The sequence below is a fragment of the Gastrolobium bilobum genome, unplaced genomic scaffold, assembly GCF_033153095.1.
Source record: "Gastrolobium bilobum isolate Gb01-03AN ecotype WA unplaced genomic scaffold, APGP_CSIRO_Gbil_v1 utg8437, whole genome shotgun sequence".
NCBI lineage: Eukaryota > Viridiplantae > Streptophyta > Magnoliopsida > Fabales > Fabaceae > Gastrolobium > Gastrolobium bilobum.
Genome location: NW_026895623.1, coordinates 99712 through 115954, shown reverse-complemented (window position 1 = coordinate 115954; position 16243 = coordinate 99712). Strand labels below are relative to the sequence as shown.

Below are 16243 nucleotides of genomic sequence, written 5' to 3'. Positions count from 1 at the left end.
AAATTGTTTTTTAAGCAACTTTTTATTTATCCTACAGTTAGGAATATTAACACGCAAATTTTATATATATATATATATATATATATATATATATATATATGAAAATTTATCATTTGTAATATATACATATATATTAAAAATATATATCTACTTTAAGAAAAAGTTATATTTTTCTAAATAATACTTAAATAAGAGCTTTACATATCTCTTAATAAAAAATTGATTCAAATCATCATTCATTAAAAAAAAAGTGAGGACCTTATTATAAGTATAATTTTCTAGAAATTATCTATCTATATATGTACGAAAGCAAAAAAAGGCACTACTGTATGCATATGAAAAAATGTGCGCATTCTATATATTTGATAAGGTAAAAAAAATTATCACTGAACATTTACATGAAGAACTATTAAATATTGATAGTTATAATATGATCATCCCATACACATTTTCAAGGAATCCACTTTAGCAAAAAAAAAAAATTAAAAGAAAGATACCTCGTATTATTTTATAAAAATATAAACTAATTAATACAAATATGTAATTTTTATGAATTTGTAAATTTTTTTTAGTTCAAACTGAAACCTTACAATTTTGAAAATTTTATCACTTAATTTATATTTTTATTACTCATTTTGTACTATTTAATATACAAGAATAATTAATTAAAAAATAATGTAATTCTTTTTTTTAGTGTAGTACTCAAATAAACTTATTTTTAAATATATATATATATATATATATATATATATATATAACAGAAAAATATTTCTGCAGTTACAGCAGATAAGTTATTTGCATTTACTCCCAAAATGACGTTGAAAGATTAAAAAATTATAATTATAAAGACTATAATAATTCTGAAATAAATTAAAATTATAAAAACATCATAATTTCCGCCCAAAACGACATCGTATTGGGCTTACTGCAGATAACTTATCTGCAGTTAGGGGTGAAACTGGGCCGGGCCGGCTTACAGGGGCCTACGACTCGACCTACATCAGGCCAGATCTGACCTAGTATATTTTGTATAATAGGGCGGGCTTGGGCCTTAAAAAAGCCTGTTTAATAAAAAGGCCTACCAAAAGGCCGGGCCTATAAGCCCACAGGCCAGCCTATATTGTACTATTTATTTTAAATAAAATAAAATAGAGTAAGTATGTCTTGAAGAAAAAATAAAAGATATAAATTTAATCAATTGCAATTATTTATAACTTAATTATATTCGATTATATTTTAATAGAAATCTTATTTTATTTCTTATATAGGAGGAACCAACATCTCAACATGTTAGATTGTATATATGAATATATTAAAAGATTTTTGGAAGAGTTATACTTACTACAAGCATCATGATTTGTTTGTTGGATTCATGTAGTTATTTTGATTTACATAGTATAGATTTGTTTATTGGATCTGATGAAATATATGTTATTTAGTTTGAGCATTTTGCTTTCGAAAATGACTTAAGTGCACATTGTATGAGTTTTGTTATGATTCATGATTCTGTTTGGACGTTGAAATTATGATTTTTGGTGTAGCGACTGAATTTGAGTACTTTGTAAAGTTGATTCATGGTTCTGCTTGGAAGTTAAAAATTAACAGGCTAACGGGCCAAGCCAGGCCATTTGTTTTTTTATAAACGGGCCAAACCAGGCTAACAGTTAGATTCATACTAGGCTTGGGCCAGGCCAAATTGAAATTTTTTGACGTAAGCTTGGACTTTTCGGGGCAAAGCTTGGCCCAGCCCAGTCCACTTTCACCCCTATCTGCAGTGACTGCAGAAAAAATAAACCCTATATATATATATATATATATATATATATATATATAGGGCTTTATACTTCTCCCGTGACAGTAAAACAAAGTTTTTTCGTGCAAGTGTAATATGAAAAGACGAAGAAAGCCGAAAAGCATATACAAAAAAAGAAAGAGAAAGAATAAAAGGGTTTTAAGGCAAAATGTCATCGTTTCCGATTGCAGGAAAAAAAATTATTTTGCTGCCGCAGGAGAAGTATAAAGCCCATATATATATATATATATATATATATATATATATATATGAAAAAGTATTTGTCATTTTAAATGATACAATTTTATGTCATTTTTAATTAAACTACACTCTTATTTGAAAATGACATAACTTTGTGTCATTTAAAATGACAAAAAAATTTCTCTTATCAAATTACGCGTATTCGGATGTAACTTCTAAAAATAGAAATAGAAAAAAAGAAGATAAAATGATAAATTTTTTATAAGCCAAGATTCATAATTCATGCGCGCGCGCGCTTGGGGGGGGGGGCTATGTTACGGGCTCATCTACTAAAAGGGCTACTAAAAGGATCATAAAGAAGCCAGCTCATTACAATGATTTCATATTGCACCGTGATAGCATTTAGGGCTCTATAGTCAACACAAAACCGCCATGTACCATCCTTTTTCTTCACTAATAAAACTGGGGAACTAAAACACGAATGGCTAGGCTTAATAATGCCTTTAAGTAACATATCAGATACCATCTTCTCAATCTCTGTTTTTTGGTAGTGAGGATAACGGTAGGGTCGGACTTGCACTGGGTCAACATTAGGAATGAGATGGATGTGGTGATTGTAATCTCTATCTGGGGGCAGGGAGGAAGGTTCCACAAACACATCGTGGAATTCATGCAATAATGGGTTTAATCCTGGCACCAAAGATGAGTTGCTCTGTGTGGTTGGGTCTGAATGAGAGGGAGCATTGAAGCACATGAGACATGAAGAAATAGAGTCCTGCAACATCAATTTGTGTAATTGTGAGGACGTGATGTGACCGGGCAGCATGGGTCGCTCTCCTTGTAATAAAACCTGAGAAGAATTGTGGACAAAAGACATTGTTAAGGCAGAATAATCAGTAATAACAGGCCCCAAGGTTGAAAGCCATTGCACTCCTAGAACCATGTCAGCCCCCTTTAATTCGATGACATATAAATCAAGGGCGAATAGATGGGATTGCAAGTCTACTGTGATGGCTTTACAAGCTGCTGAACAAGTGAGTGCATCCCCATTGCCAACTTGAACGTTGAATGGTTTGATGACATGCAAAGTGAGCCGAAGGTGAGTAGCCATACGTAGGGTGATAAAATTATGGGTACTACCCCCATCCACCAAAATTTGCACTTGTTGTCCCCCTATTTTTCCCTGTAAACGAAATGCATTAGCAGAATGGTGTCCAAACAAGGCATTAAAACTAATTTCATGAGGAGTGTCCAGATGGGGAGGATCAGGTATATCCTCCATTGGTTCCAACTGCGGTTCTGTAGTACTGTCAGGTGGATCATCATCTGTTCCTTCCAAGTATAAAAGGGTTGCACGACCCTTACATCGGTGACCCGCGACAAAACGCTCGTCACAATTATAGCACAGATTCTTCGCCCCGCGTGCTGCCATTTCAGCAGGGGAAAGTCTTTTGATAGGGATAGATGGTAGGCTTAATGGTGGTTTAGGGTTACTAGGTGGAAATATTGTGGTGAGAGGCTGGGCTGGAATGGGCTGAGTGGAGTTGGATGTACGTGGAATCCAGGGTTTGGAGGGTCGTGTTTCAGCAAACTGTTCCTCATAGATTTTAGCAAAAGCAAAGGCAGTAGTGATATCAGTTGGTCGGTGAACTAGGACAGCTCTCCTAATGTGTGGTTTCAACCCGGAGATGAAAAGGCTTTTGCGAGTTGATGGTGTTAATTCGGGAATTCTGCGTGCAAGGAGTTCAAAAGCTGATTGAAAATCAACCACTGATCCCGATTGCTGCAATTTGGCTAAGGAGCCCAATAGGTCTTCAAATTCTGATGGTCCAAAACGCTGATGCAGCGCATTGACAAAAGAGTTCCAATCGGGAAAATGGCCATGACCGAAGCAAGCTTCGAACCAGCAGGATGCAGGTAAGTCCAAATTAAAAGAAACTAAATCAAGTCTATCCATATCAGGTACCTGATGATAACGAAAATACCTCTCTACAGCAAATAACCAAGGGCCCGGATCTCCAGAACTGAATCTTGGAAAATCAATTTTCATGGAACTTAAGTGTGAAGTTTGACGCGTGGGGCCAGCGCCTAACACTCCCTGCTGAGGAATGGAACCCATATTGGTGAGTTGAACTTGCATTGTTTGTAAGAGGGCAAACATATCCTGGATCTGATGGTTAATACCATCCATTCGTTGAGTCTGTTCGTTAATTCTGTGAGTCTGTTCGGTGAACTGTTGGTTGTGGGTTAGCTCAAACGTTTCTAGTCGATGGTCTAAGGTCCGTTCCAAGGTGAGGAACTGTTGATCATGAGATTGAACCTGGTGAGTAAGGTCCCTTAATCTAGTATTTTCAGCCATATCTTTCAATGGAGGCACCAATGTAACAGGAAACAGAGATCAGAAAGATAAGAATTAGGGTAAGAGAAGAGACGAAGGAAGAGAGAAGAGAATTATCTGAATATTGCTACTCTTTTACTAAGCCCCAGTAGGCTATATATACGCAAGTCTGTTACATGTATTGTAATTTGAAATGATGCATAATAAAAGAAGACATTATAACTATTGATTTAAGATCCAATACTTATTCAGCCCAATATGAAATCATTGTAATGAGCTGGCTTCTTTATGATCCTTTTAGTAGCCCTTTTAGTAGATGAGCCCGTAACATTATTCTCCTCTTCATTGTAATGGGCTGGCTTCTTTATGATCCTTTTAGTAGCCCTTTTAGTAGATGAGCCCGTAACAGGCTAATTATGAATGTTGCAAGAGAAATAATTTTCCCTTTTTTATATATAAAATATGCTTTTTTTATTTTAACATCAAAATAATTTTTTACTTTTAAATATTATTTTTAATATTTTATATTCCAATGCAACATTACGTATGACTTTCTCTAACTTTCGAAAAAAATACATTATTAAAAAAGGAATGCAGAAAAAATATTTGTTTTTTCAAAAACTCATCCAAATTGAAAATATTTAAATTCAATTACTTATCCAATTTCAATTTCGAAGAAAGTGATTAACTTAACTTAAATTATTATAATTTAACTATGAATTTAGCATAAGGTTAGCATATTAGTATGTATAATAATAAGCAATATCCAAATGCAGTAATGTAGAAGGAATATGATGCACCATAAATTGCTCTGAATTTGATCATTATAAATACCCTAGCCATTGTTTCTGCAATTCGATTTGCTATAAATGCGATTGATTACGCGGTGTACCATTTATTGCTAACTTTATCCTAAAAAATTAACTGGTGTATTGAATGTGTTCAAACAGGTCATGATTTCTTGTACCAAAAGAATAAGTTAAAAAAAAAAGGTTTGTTTTTGTTACTTTAGATAATTTTATCTAATGTTTATCAAAACGACGTCGTTTTGAGACAGAAATCATAGTATTTTTGTAATTTTAATTTATCTCAGGATTATAATAGTCTTTATCACTCTAATTTTTTAATTTTTCAACCCCAAAACGACGTCGTTTCGATGAACATTAGATAAAGTTATCTAAAGTAACATCGGAAACTTTTTTCAAAAAAAAAATAAAAGAAAGAGAAGAAGTCTCATATAGAGCATGAAATTGATAATCACATTAAACTTCTTATTTTTGCTTGAGAAGTATGAATGAGTTAGAAATGAGTTTTTGGCTCAGACATGAAGTATATAAAAACAAATGAAGTATTAATACTAAAAAAAAAAACAAATGAAGTATATATTATTTAAGCTTTATTTTAATATATTTCAACAATAAGTTCTTATTTAAATTTTTATAAGATGTAAATTTATATATAAGGAATAGTTTTTTCCAAAATTAAAAATTAAAAAAAGAAAGATCAAATGAATTATGGAACTGATTAGATTTTCTGAATAAAATTATGTTTAAGCAACTAATTTTATTATTTACTGTATATTCATCATATTTTATATTGAGTTTGATATTTCTCATTTGTAGAAAATAATTTTATCTTCTACACACATAAAAGTGTATGAAACTTATCTGAGGCTATGTGAAAAGATAGAGAGAAAAATAAAATATTGACCCTCACATATTTTTATGTGTGTAAGAGATATTTTATCGTCTATAATATGATAGATATTAAACCCTTTTATATTATATGGTAAATCATACGGATATTAATCTAGTATAATATAAAAGGGTGGGTTAACTGCAAAGTCATTAACTATTTGTTTAACCGAATTAACTAAACCGATACTAAAACTTGTATAAAATTCTTACGGTCCGATTAATTTGCTTAAAAATAAAGTATCGGACAGAATATAATTATTTATTTAACGTTTTATATTACAAAAAATCATGAGACATTATAAAACTAAGGGTGAAGTATTGCACAAAAATGAAAATATTTTTCTCGGGCCAAAACTTGGAATAACTTTCTATTCAACAACACACACCATACAAAACTAAAATTATCCCTGCAACATCACCCTAGCACCTAATCCTCAGGTTTAGAAAGAGAAACCAAAGAGCAGGTTGACAAAAACAAAATAAAATAATTTTAGAGCAAGGTTAATAATATATATATATATATGAGAAAAGTGTTTCTCATTTTAAATGACATAAAGTTGTGTCATTTTAAGAGAGAGATAGACACAGAATTTTTTTTAAATTTTAAATTAAAAAAAATCACCCACTTTCTCTCTTCCATGATTTCTATTTTTCTGTGTCTATCTCTCTCTTAAAATGATATAAGTTATGTCATTTAAAATGACAAACACCAAATCCTATATATATGATTAAATAACTTTGATAAAGCTATTTTTCATGAAAATATTAAATGTAAAATATAAATTTATGTTGTTAGCATAAAAATATTTAATTTAATTATGACTTGTGATATTATTGAAATAATTTACATATGAAAATAGTTGTTTAGAAATTAATCGTGTTAAATAACATAACAAATGATAAATCCTATGTAGAATCTTCATATTTTTTTTAAAAAATTAATAACATATTTTGGGGAAGGTTATATTTACAACCTATTTTCGTTTACAATTTCTTACGATCATATCTTAACCGTTGATTTCCGTCAATTAACGGTTAAGATTTTCGCAAGTCAAATTTATTAATTAATTATTAATTCACAATAAATAATAACCGTTGATTGACGGAAATCAACGGTTATGATATGGTTGTAAGAGTTTGTAAACTATTTGGGTTGTAAATATAACCCCTCCCACTTACTTTTTGACACACTTTTTTAATACATTTTTCATTATTAGATAAATTTTTTATGAATTTATTAAATAATTATATGCACTAGTGTGATCTACCTAAAATTTATCCAATAATAAAAAATATTAAAAAAAATATGTGAAAGAGTGTGTTATTATCCTTAATCTAATTTTTATTCCTAAGAAGGTTTCACAATACTCTTTTTAGTGAAATATTAAAAAAAGTTTAAAGCGTCAGGCGCGGATTTGGCCATTGATTGATTATTATTTTACGAAATTAAATATATAATAACAACAAAAAGTCAAAAACAAGGAAACATTCACATGTGATTCGAGCATGAAGATAAAGAAGAAAGAGCGTTAGGTTCAAGAAAAGAGCACCAATGCAATTTTTCTTTTTTCTGAAAAATAAATTTAATTAACAAAATAAATACATTTATTTATTTGTGGGAAAATATACCTTAATATTATTGGAGAGTATTTTTTCTTTCTTTTATATATATATATATATTTCTGTGCTTTTTTTTTATAAGTAGCTGAATCCTACACATGACTGTATTAATAAAGGCAAAGCTGTATCCAAAAATAAAATAAAATAAAGGCAAAGCCCTTTATTTATTTCCGGTAATCAAAGAAAGAAATAGAGACAAAGACAAATGTTACCGTTTTCGCTCCAAATGAGACTTATCTCTTCAACGTTATTTGCTGTCTTTGTCTTTCCCTTGTCTCTCTCTCAGTACACTCACCCCCGTTCAACCTCGCCGGAGCTTCATTTTCCGGCTAAAACGTCACCGACGGCGAGATCTGAGCGGCACCCAGATTTTGGTACCATGGTTAACCCACAAAGTTTGTGTCTTTGAGAAAACCCAAAGTCATTTTCACACACGCTCTCTCTATACTTTCTCTCTCTGAAACATGGGTCTTGGTCTTCTTCCATTGCTTCTCTTTCACCTTTTGGTGTTTTTCTTCACTACCCATCACGCAAATGCCCTCAATGCTTCGTTTGCAAGCGACGCATTGTCCCTTCTTAGTTTCAAACGCTTAGTCTCTTCGGACCCTTCGAACCTTCTCGCCGGATGGACCAATCGCTCTTCTTCTAGTCTCTGCCGCTGGCACGGCGTCGCTTGCGGCGGCGGAAGCCTCTCCGGCGGAGTAACCGCCCTGAACTTGACCGGTCTTCAAGGCGGTGAATTGGCTCCTTCTGTCGGAGACTTGTCAGAGCTTCGTGTCCTGTCCATTCCCGGCAACATGTTTTCCGGCGAGATTCCGGCGAGCTTAGGGAGGCTCCGGGTTCTCGAGGTTCTTGAGCTACAAGGGAACAACTTTTCTGGGAGAGTCCCTAGTCAGATGAGTTATCTTCAATCTCTTAACCTTGTTAACCTCTCTGGCAATGCTTTATCTGGTTCCATACCCCGTGAGTTTATTGGCTCTGGGAATGTAAAAATCGTTGATTTATCGAATAATCAGTTTTCTGGTAAGATTGTAGTGGATGGTTTGGGTGGTTGTGATTCCTTGAACCATTTGAAGCTGTCCCACAACTTTCTGACTGGTGAGGTTCCACCACAGATTGGGAAATGTAGAAACTTGAGGACCCTTTTGGTTGATGGGAATATCTTGGAAGGTAGAATCCCTCCTGAGATTGGTTATGCTGTTGAACTTAGAGTTCTAGATGTTTCTAGAAATAGCTTGACTGGAAGGATCCCCAAAGAGCTTGCCAATTGTTTGAAATTGTCTGTGCTTGTGCTGACTGATTTGTTTGATGATCGCGGGGTTGATGAGGGAAGCTTGGAGGATAGCTTTAGAGGAGAGTTCAATGCCTTTGTTGGGAATATTCCTCATGAAGTATTGTTGCTTTCGAGCTTGCAGGTTCTGTGGGCACCAAGAGCGAATCTTGGCGGAAGGTTGCCTAGTGGCTGGACAGATTCATGCTCTCTGAGAGTACTAAATTTGGCACAGAATTATGTTACTGGTGTCATGCCTGAAAGTTTGGGGAGGTGTAGAAATTTAACTTTCTTGGATTTGAGTTCTAACAATTTAGTGGGATATTTGCCTTCGCAGCAGCTTCAGGTTCCTTGTATGATGTACTTCAATGTTAGTAGGAATAATATATCGGGCATACTTCCAAGATTTCGGAACGAAAGCTGTCCTGCGAGTAGCATCTCTGCCCCTCCAGACCCTGCATTCCTAGAATTGGAAGGTATTAATGATGCATACTTCAATTTTCCTGTTTGGAGGTTTCAGCAGAATGCACTCGTTGGATCAGGTTTTGAAGAAACTAATGTTGTTAGGCATGATTTCAGTTGGAACAGTTTTGTGGGATCCTTACCTTTGTTCTCTCTTGAAGGTAATCTTTTTACTGCAGACCGCAAAGTCTCCTACATGCTGTTTCTCAATAATAATATGTTCAATGGAACTCTACCATACCAACTGGTTTCAAACTGTAATGACCTCAAAACATTGTCAGTTAACTTGAGTGTGAACCAACTATCCAGTGGGAATTCCCAGGCATTGTTTCTGGACTGTCTGCAGTTGACAGATTTTGAAGCAGCATACAACCAGATTGGAGGGTCAATTGGACCTGGTATAGGTGACTACACGATGCTTCGGCGTCTTGATTTAAGTGGAAACAAACTATCTGGATCCCTGCCTGATCAGTTGGGAAACCTGAAAAACATAAAATGGATGCTTCTAGGTGGGAACAATCTAACTGGGGAAATTCCTTCCCGACTTGGTCAATTGACTTCCCTTGCTGTCTTGAATCTGTCTCACAATACTCTAATTGGAACAATCCCTGCGAGTTTGTCGAATGCCACAAGTCTTGAAATTCTTTTGCTAAATCACAACAACCTTTTTGGGGAAATACCTTTATCTATTTCTGCTCTTTCCAATCTTGTTCAAATAGATGTTTCTTTCAACAATCTTTCTGGTCATATTCCTTATCTTCAACACCCAAGTGATTGTGATTCCTATAAAGGGAATAAACATCTGCACTCTTGCCCTGATCCGTACTCTGACTCACCTGCTTCTCTTCCAGTCCCTCTTGAAGTCCAAAATTTGCGTAGGCACAGAAAATTAAGTACATTAGTCATTGTGGTGGTCACTTCTGCTTCTGTGGCTCTCTGCATACTTTTGGGATTAGTATTGCTGATCTTTTTTGGAAGGAGTAAATTTGGTCGGCTTAGCAGTATTAGAAGGCGACAGGTAGTGACTTTTCAAGATGTTCCAATAGAATTGAGTTATGACAGTGTGGTCACAGCTACCGGAAATTTCAGCATCCGGTATCTAATTGGCAGAGGTGGCTTTGGCTCAACTTACAAGGCAGAACTTTCTTCAGGTTTTCTTGTTGCCATCAAGAGGTTGTCCATAGGTAGATTTCAAGGCATTCAACAATTTGAAACAGAAATAAGGACATTAGGGAGAATTCAACACAAGAATCTTGTGACTCTTATTGGCTATTATGTAGGAAAGGCTGAAATGTTCTTAATTTACAACTACCTTTCTGGTGGGAACCTTGAAGCTTTCATACATGACAGGTCAGGGAAAAATGTTCAGTGGCCAGTCATTTACAAAATTGCAAAAGACATAGCAGAGGCCCTTGCTTTCCTTCATTACTCTTGTGTTCCGCGCATAGTTCACCGGGATATCAAGCCTAGCAACATCTTACTTGATGAAGATCTTAATGCCTACTTGTCAGATTTCGGCTTGGCGCGGCTACTTGAGGTATCTGAGACCCATGCTACTACTGATGTGGCAGGCACATTTGGTTATGTTGCACCTGAATATGCCACAACTTGCAGGGTTTCTGACAAAGCTGATGTTTATAGCTTTGGTGTAGTGTTATTAGAATTGATGTCTGGAAAAAGGTCACTTGATCCATCATTTTCTGAATATGGAAATGGATTCAATATTGTACCATGGGCTGAGCTGCTAATGACTGAAGGTCGTTGTTCTGAGCTATTTTCATCTGCTTTGTGGGAAACAGGCCCTCAGGAAAAGTTGTTGGGGCTTTTAAAGCTTGCATTAACATGCACAGTAGAGACTCTTTCTATTCGACCTTCCATGAAGCAGGTTCTGGAGAAATTGAAACAATTGAAAACTTGAAAACTTTGAGCAGATCATACTGATCAGCAATGGAATGCTGCTTTTGTTTGCTTGAAACTATTGACTCAGGTAAGTGATATCATATATAAACAACTTATGCTAATTTCTCTTATCTTTCTGATGCTAGTGTTTGTGTGCCATACTGCTAAAATAATCATTCTTTATGATCCATATACACATGGAACTTAACCATTCACCTTCTTTAACTGCACTTATGTATTTTGAATTAATAAAAATCTAATGTAATGAACAGTGATATTGAATATCCTTTAAGATAATTGTTCTCATCTTCCGTTTCTCTAATATTAATTACATGCTAATATTTGTGTGTCTTTGTCCTGTTTGATCTAAATCTCTTCTGTGCCCTTTCTCTATTGAATCCAAACTCTGAACATATCTCATCTCAAAGGGGATAAACTGAGAAAGAAGTTTGACATTTTGTCCATAAAGAGTGAGCCTTGAAGCAGTGGTAAGATTACTTCTTGTGACCAGAAGGTTACAGGTTTGAATATGGGAAACAGTTTCTTTGCAAAAATGCAAGGGTAAGGCCGTATAAAAATCGACCTTCACCCCTACCCTAACAAGTTTTGGAGTCTTGTGCACCGGTGTTGTCTTTTGCCCTTATTACATTGCTAAATGCCTAAATCTGATATCAGTATTTGATATGGGCTGGTTACTTTAAAAGTTGTATACAATTTTTGACAACTTATTGCCTTTATGATAGAAGCAACAAATTGTGCCCATACTGTGAATATTTTAATGTGCCTAATCATATTAAACTTCAATTTTTGATACTTAACATTTTTATGTGTTGGACAGATAACTTGCAAGAAAAGGTTACAGGTCCAGCAGCTGCGAAGCTTCTCATGAACAATTGTTTCTTGCCACTAGGAAATAAGGAATCTGATATCATAATGGCAAAACACATGAGCTGTTACTACAAAGCCTGTGTTACCTCCTTTCACATTTGTGCTAACAGTTTTCACACTATCAGAAGATGTGCATTAACCGCTAGATGCATGTTTGTGAATACCATTTCATTTGCATTGAAGGATGGTCATTATGATTTTTTTACATTTTGGAGGGCTTTTTAGGTGACCGCTTGGGAACTCTGAAAAATCCAAAATTCTTTAATGACGTAGTGACGAAGCAACTGTCATCATTCTTTAGAAATGTTGAGTTTTATATCAGTCTCTGAGCAAGAGAAATGCCAAAAGTGCAATATCGCCACTTTGTCAAAATCTTCCCAAAGGTGTAAATAGGATGTTTTTGGATCTAATGTTTTTTTTTTTTTTTTTGGGTTCCAACATGTAAATAGAAAGTAGACAGAAAAACATGGTTTGACAACTCATCCATTGCCCAATTCTATTATTTTGTTAAATCATGATTGAAATGAAAAATTGCTGTTAATGGCTTAGTTGTTATTTTTGTTTGTAACTTTTTCTTAATCTTAAATTGGTTTAAATATCCAACTTATGGGAAAAATGTTTATCTTTTTAAATGACATAACTTATATCTTTTCATTTTCATAAAAAAGATAAAACTCACATTTTTATTTTTTTTGTCAACTCTTTCTCCTCCTTTGTCTATCTCTTTCTCTTTTTCTTGAAATGAGACAACTTTATATCTTTTAAAATGATACATACTTTTTTCCCAACTTATATGCAGAAAAATAATGGTACTAGAATTTAGTTATTTAAGTAGTTGATGACGATCATATTATGGCTTTTTTAACCCATGTAAAGCAAAATTAGAAATTATTTACTGGTTCAAAATTTTTGACAGGCCATTTACCAATCTAACGAGAAAAGATGTATATTCTGACAATATGTGTTCAAGTTGTGCATGTTCTCGTTCTCTATGCGCAACTTGTGCAAAAACTAGTGTGCGTCAGTCATGTGTCGCGATATATTAGTAGTGCGTGTTCAATGTTGCGTTATATTAGTAATACGCGTTCAAGTTGTGCACGTCTCATCATGCGCATCTCACATAGCGCGATATAGGGCATACACAAGTTGGTTTTTACACAAATTGTGCGTAGGAACAATGTGTGACTTAATACATACACTCCCCTTGTGCGATTGACTCACGTTAAATTGATAAATAATTTATCAAAATAATTAAGGGTTTAATATCTCTTATATTGTAAGAGATAAAATTATTTCATATACACATATAAAATTATTTAGGACTTATATTTTCTCTTTTCCTTACATGACCTAACAAGGGTCCCACAAACTTTTATTATTGTATAAAAGATAAAAATTATCTCCTACAACATGATAAACACCAAATCCAATAATTAAAGGTAATACTTTTCTTATGTTACATAAGAAAAGTATTATTTCTTATACTCATATTTTTTAAATGGGTTCAAAAAATTTTTTCTCTCACTTGTAATTTTTTTTTCTTATTTATTGTTTGGATACGAAATAATTTTTTTTTTATCTCATATAACATAAGAAAGTATTATCCATAATTAAATGGGTAAAATGCTTGGAATTCGACATTGGATGGCTCAAAAACCTCTACTAGTGCGTCGCTGGTAACAATTGTTAAATTTTTTGTAAAAGAAAAATCGACATAGTCAAAGACTTGCTGATATTATTATTAGGGTTTTACAAGAGTGATGTTGTAGGAAAAATAATTGTGTAATGTTATAGAGATTCGTTTTGCGTGCCATAATTTTCTTTTTCTTTTTTCTTTAAAAAGTGTGGGTCCCATAGAATGTTGTGTATGTAAATTAGTTTATTGTGTCATGTTAAAATGACAAATATAAATTCCTTATTATTATTATCAAATCAATACACCACAAGCTCCTGAGTGTAGAATGGAATTGGTAAATGGCATCTTTGAATACTAACCATAGGAAATACAAAACATGGTGATATTAGACTACTAATCAGACTATTTAGCCGTAGGTGCAGGAAATTTCTACAATACTACAGATGCACCCAATTTTTTATACATTCCTCCAATCAAAACCAAACAACAAATACCAGACATGTAATAAAAAAAAGTGAGGTCTCAAATACATGTGTTAGATTTTAAACGGAAGTAGTATATACTACTAATGTACCAAAGATGAGCTCGTAGGTGCACTCGTTAAAATCAGATGTGGCGCCACGTGACTTGCATCCCATCCCATCTGATTGTTTTCTTGTTTCCAGATTTGAGGAAAAGGGAAAAGTGTGTATCATTTCAAAGAATGTAAAGTTGTGTCATTTTAGGTGAGAGAAATAAATAGATAAAGGAGGAATGAGTGGACAAAAAAATATAAAGGTGTGAATCCCACCTCTTTGTGAGAGTAAAATGACACAATTTGTGTCATTTAAAAGGACAAATATTTTTCCTTTATGATAATGGAACACTTATTATTATTATTATTATTATTATTATTTTAAACTTTGAAGAAGGTCATCGTTGGGTTTGAATATTAGAATAATTTAATCGTTATTAGACGTGTCAAAATGGATTAAATCCTATAGGTCAATCCATCAACCCGCCAAAACAATACGGGTTGGATTATACATATTAGGGCTTGCAATTTCTCATGTTGCATGAGAAATGCAAGTTTTCCTACAGAGAGAGAAAGGGGTGAGGCCCACCTTAAAGAAAAAAAATAAAAAATAAAAAAGTGATTGGCACGGACATCGAAGTGAGAGTGGTAGGAGAGAAGATTTCTCATGCAACATGAGAAATCTTTTTCCCTACATATTAACCCACTAATCAGTTTCAATCCGCCCCGTTTAAAGTGGGTTAAAATGTGTTACGGGTGGGTTAACCCACGGGTTATTATCAAATCTAAACCGTTGAGTTACGTCAATCTAACGGTTATAATTTATTAGAATTAATAATTAATTAATAAGTGTGACCCAATAAATATAACCGTTAGATGACGAAAATCAACGGTTAAGATTTGGATATTATTTGAAAAAAAATTATACACAATCCCATAAGATTTCCTACCAGGTATGTTTGGTACAAGAAAAGTTTTTTTGTGTCCGAAAATCATGATTTCCAGTAATATACAAAGAAATCCAATTTACCTGGAATGATATAAAAAAGTTGTTTGATAGACATAAATATTATCGGAAATATTTAATAATTTTACTGAGTATATGTTTGGTTGTTAGTAAAATATTACTGCTAATATATGATGTTTTTACAAAACTAACCTTAACTTTTTAAAACATTTAGTACAATGACACCACACCTACCTTTTTATGTGTGTTGGGGTACTTTAGTCTCAAAAATTCTTATTCTGCTTTTCCTTCGGTTGGAATAGTGAATTACCACATTATAAAGAGTAATTTTTCTTTGTATATGGTATTACTGGTAAAAGTAGAATGTCTGGGAATTGTATTTTATTTTCTTCTACCAAATATGGCAATTTACTTTATCAAATAAGGTTTATCAGTAATCTTTCAAATACTCTTGTACCAAACACACCTTAATTTTTTTTTCTCTTATTTATTGTTTGGATACGAAATAATATTTCTTTTTATCTCATATAACATAAGAAAAGTATTATCCATAATTAAATTAAGGGATAAATGTTTTCGCAGTTAATGCAGAGAAGTTATCTGTATTTATTCCCAAAACGACGTCGTTTTGGTATTGAAATCTTAAAAAATTATAAATATAAACGCTATTATAACCCTAAAATAAATTAAAATTATAAAAACACCATAATTTCTGTCCCAAAATAACGTCGTATTGCTTACTGCAGATAACTTATCTGCAATAACGGCAGAAAAAGTGAATCCTTAAATTAAATGGGTAAAATGTTTGGAATTTGACATTGGATGGCTCAAAAACCTCTACTAGTGCGTCGCTGGTAACAATTGTTAATTTTTTTTGTAAAAGTAAAATCGACATAGTCAAAGACTTGCTGATATTATTATTATCAAATCAATACACCACAAGCTCCTGAGTGTAGAAT

General features: G+C 33.4%; 1 protein-coding gene across 1 annotated transcript; it reads left to right on the top strand.

The window, feature by feature from the left end:
* Positions 1 to 7893: 7893 nt before the first annotated feature.
* LOC133284913 (LRR receptor-like serine/threonine-protein kinase RPK2) lies at positions 7894 to 12549 on the top strand. The gene is made up of 2 exons (XM_061482050.1): positions 7894 to 11367; positions 12118 to 12549. Exon 1 carries the CDS (start codon positions 8113 to 8115, stop codon positions 11296 to 11298), a length of 3186 nt encoding a protein of 1061 aa, XP_061338034.1. The 5' UTR covers positions 7894 to 8112; the 3' UTR covers positions 11299 to 11367; positions 12118 to 12549.
* Positions 12550 to 16243: the final 3694 nt, after the last annotated feature.

What these genes read in the sequence shown, in the direction of transcription:
- LOC133284913 (XM_061482050.1), top strand. Translation starts at nt 8,113, where the DNA reads ATGGGTCTTGGTCTTCTTCCATTGCTTCTCTTTCACCTTTTGGTGTTT.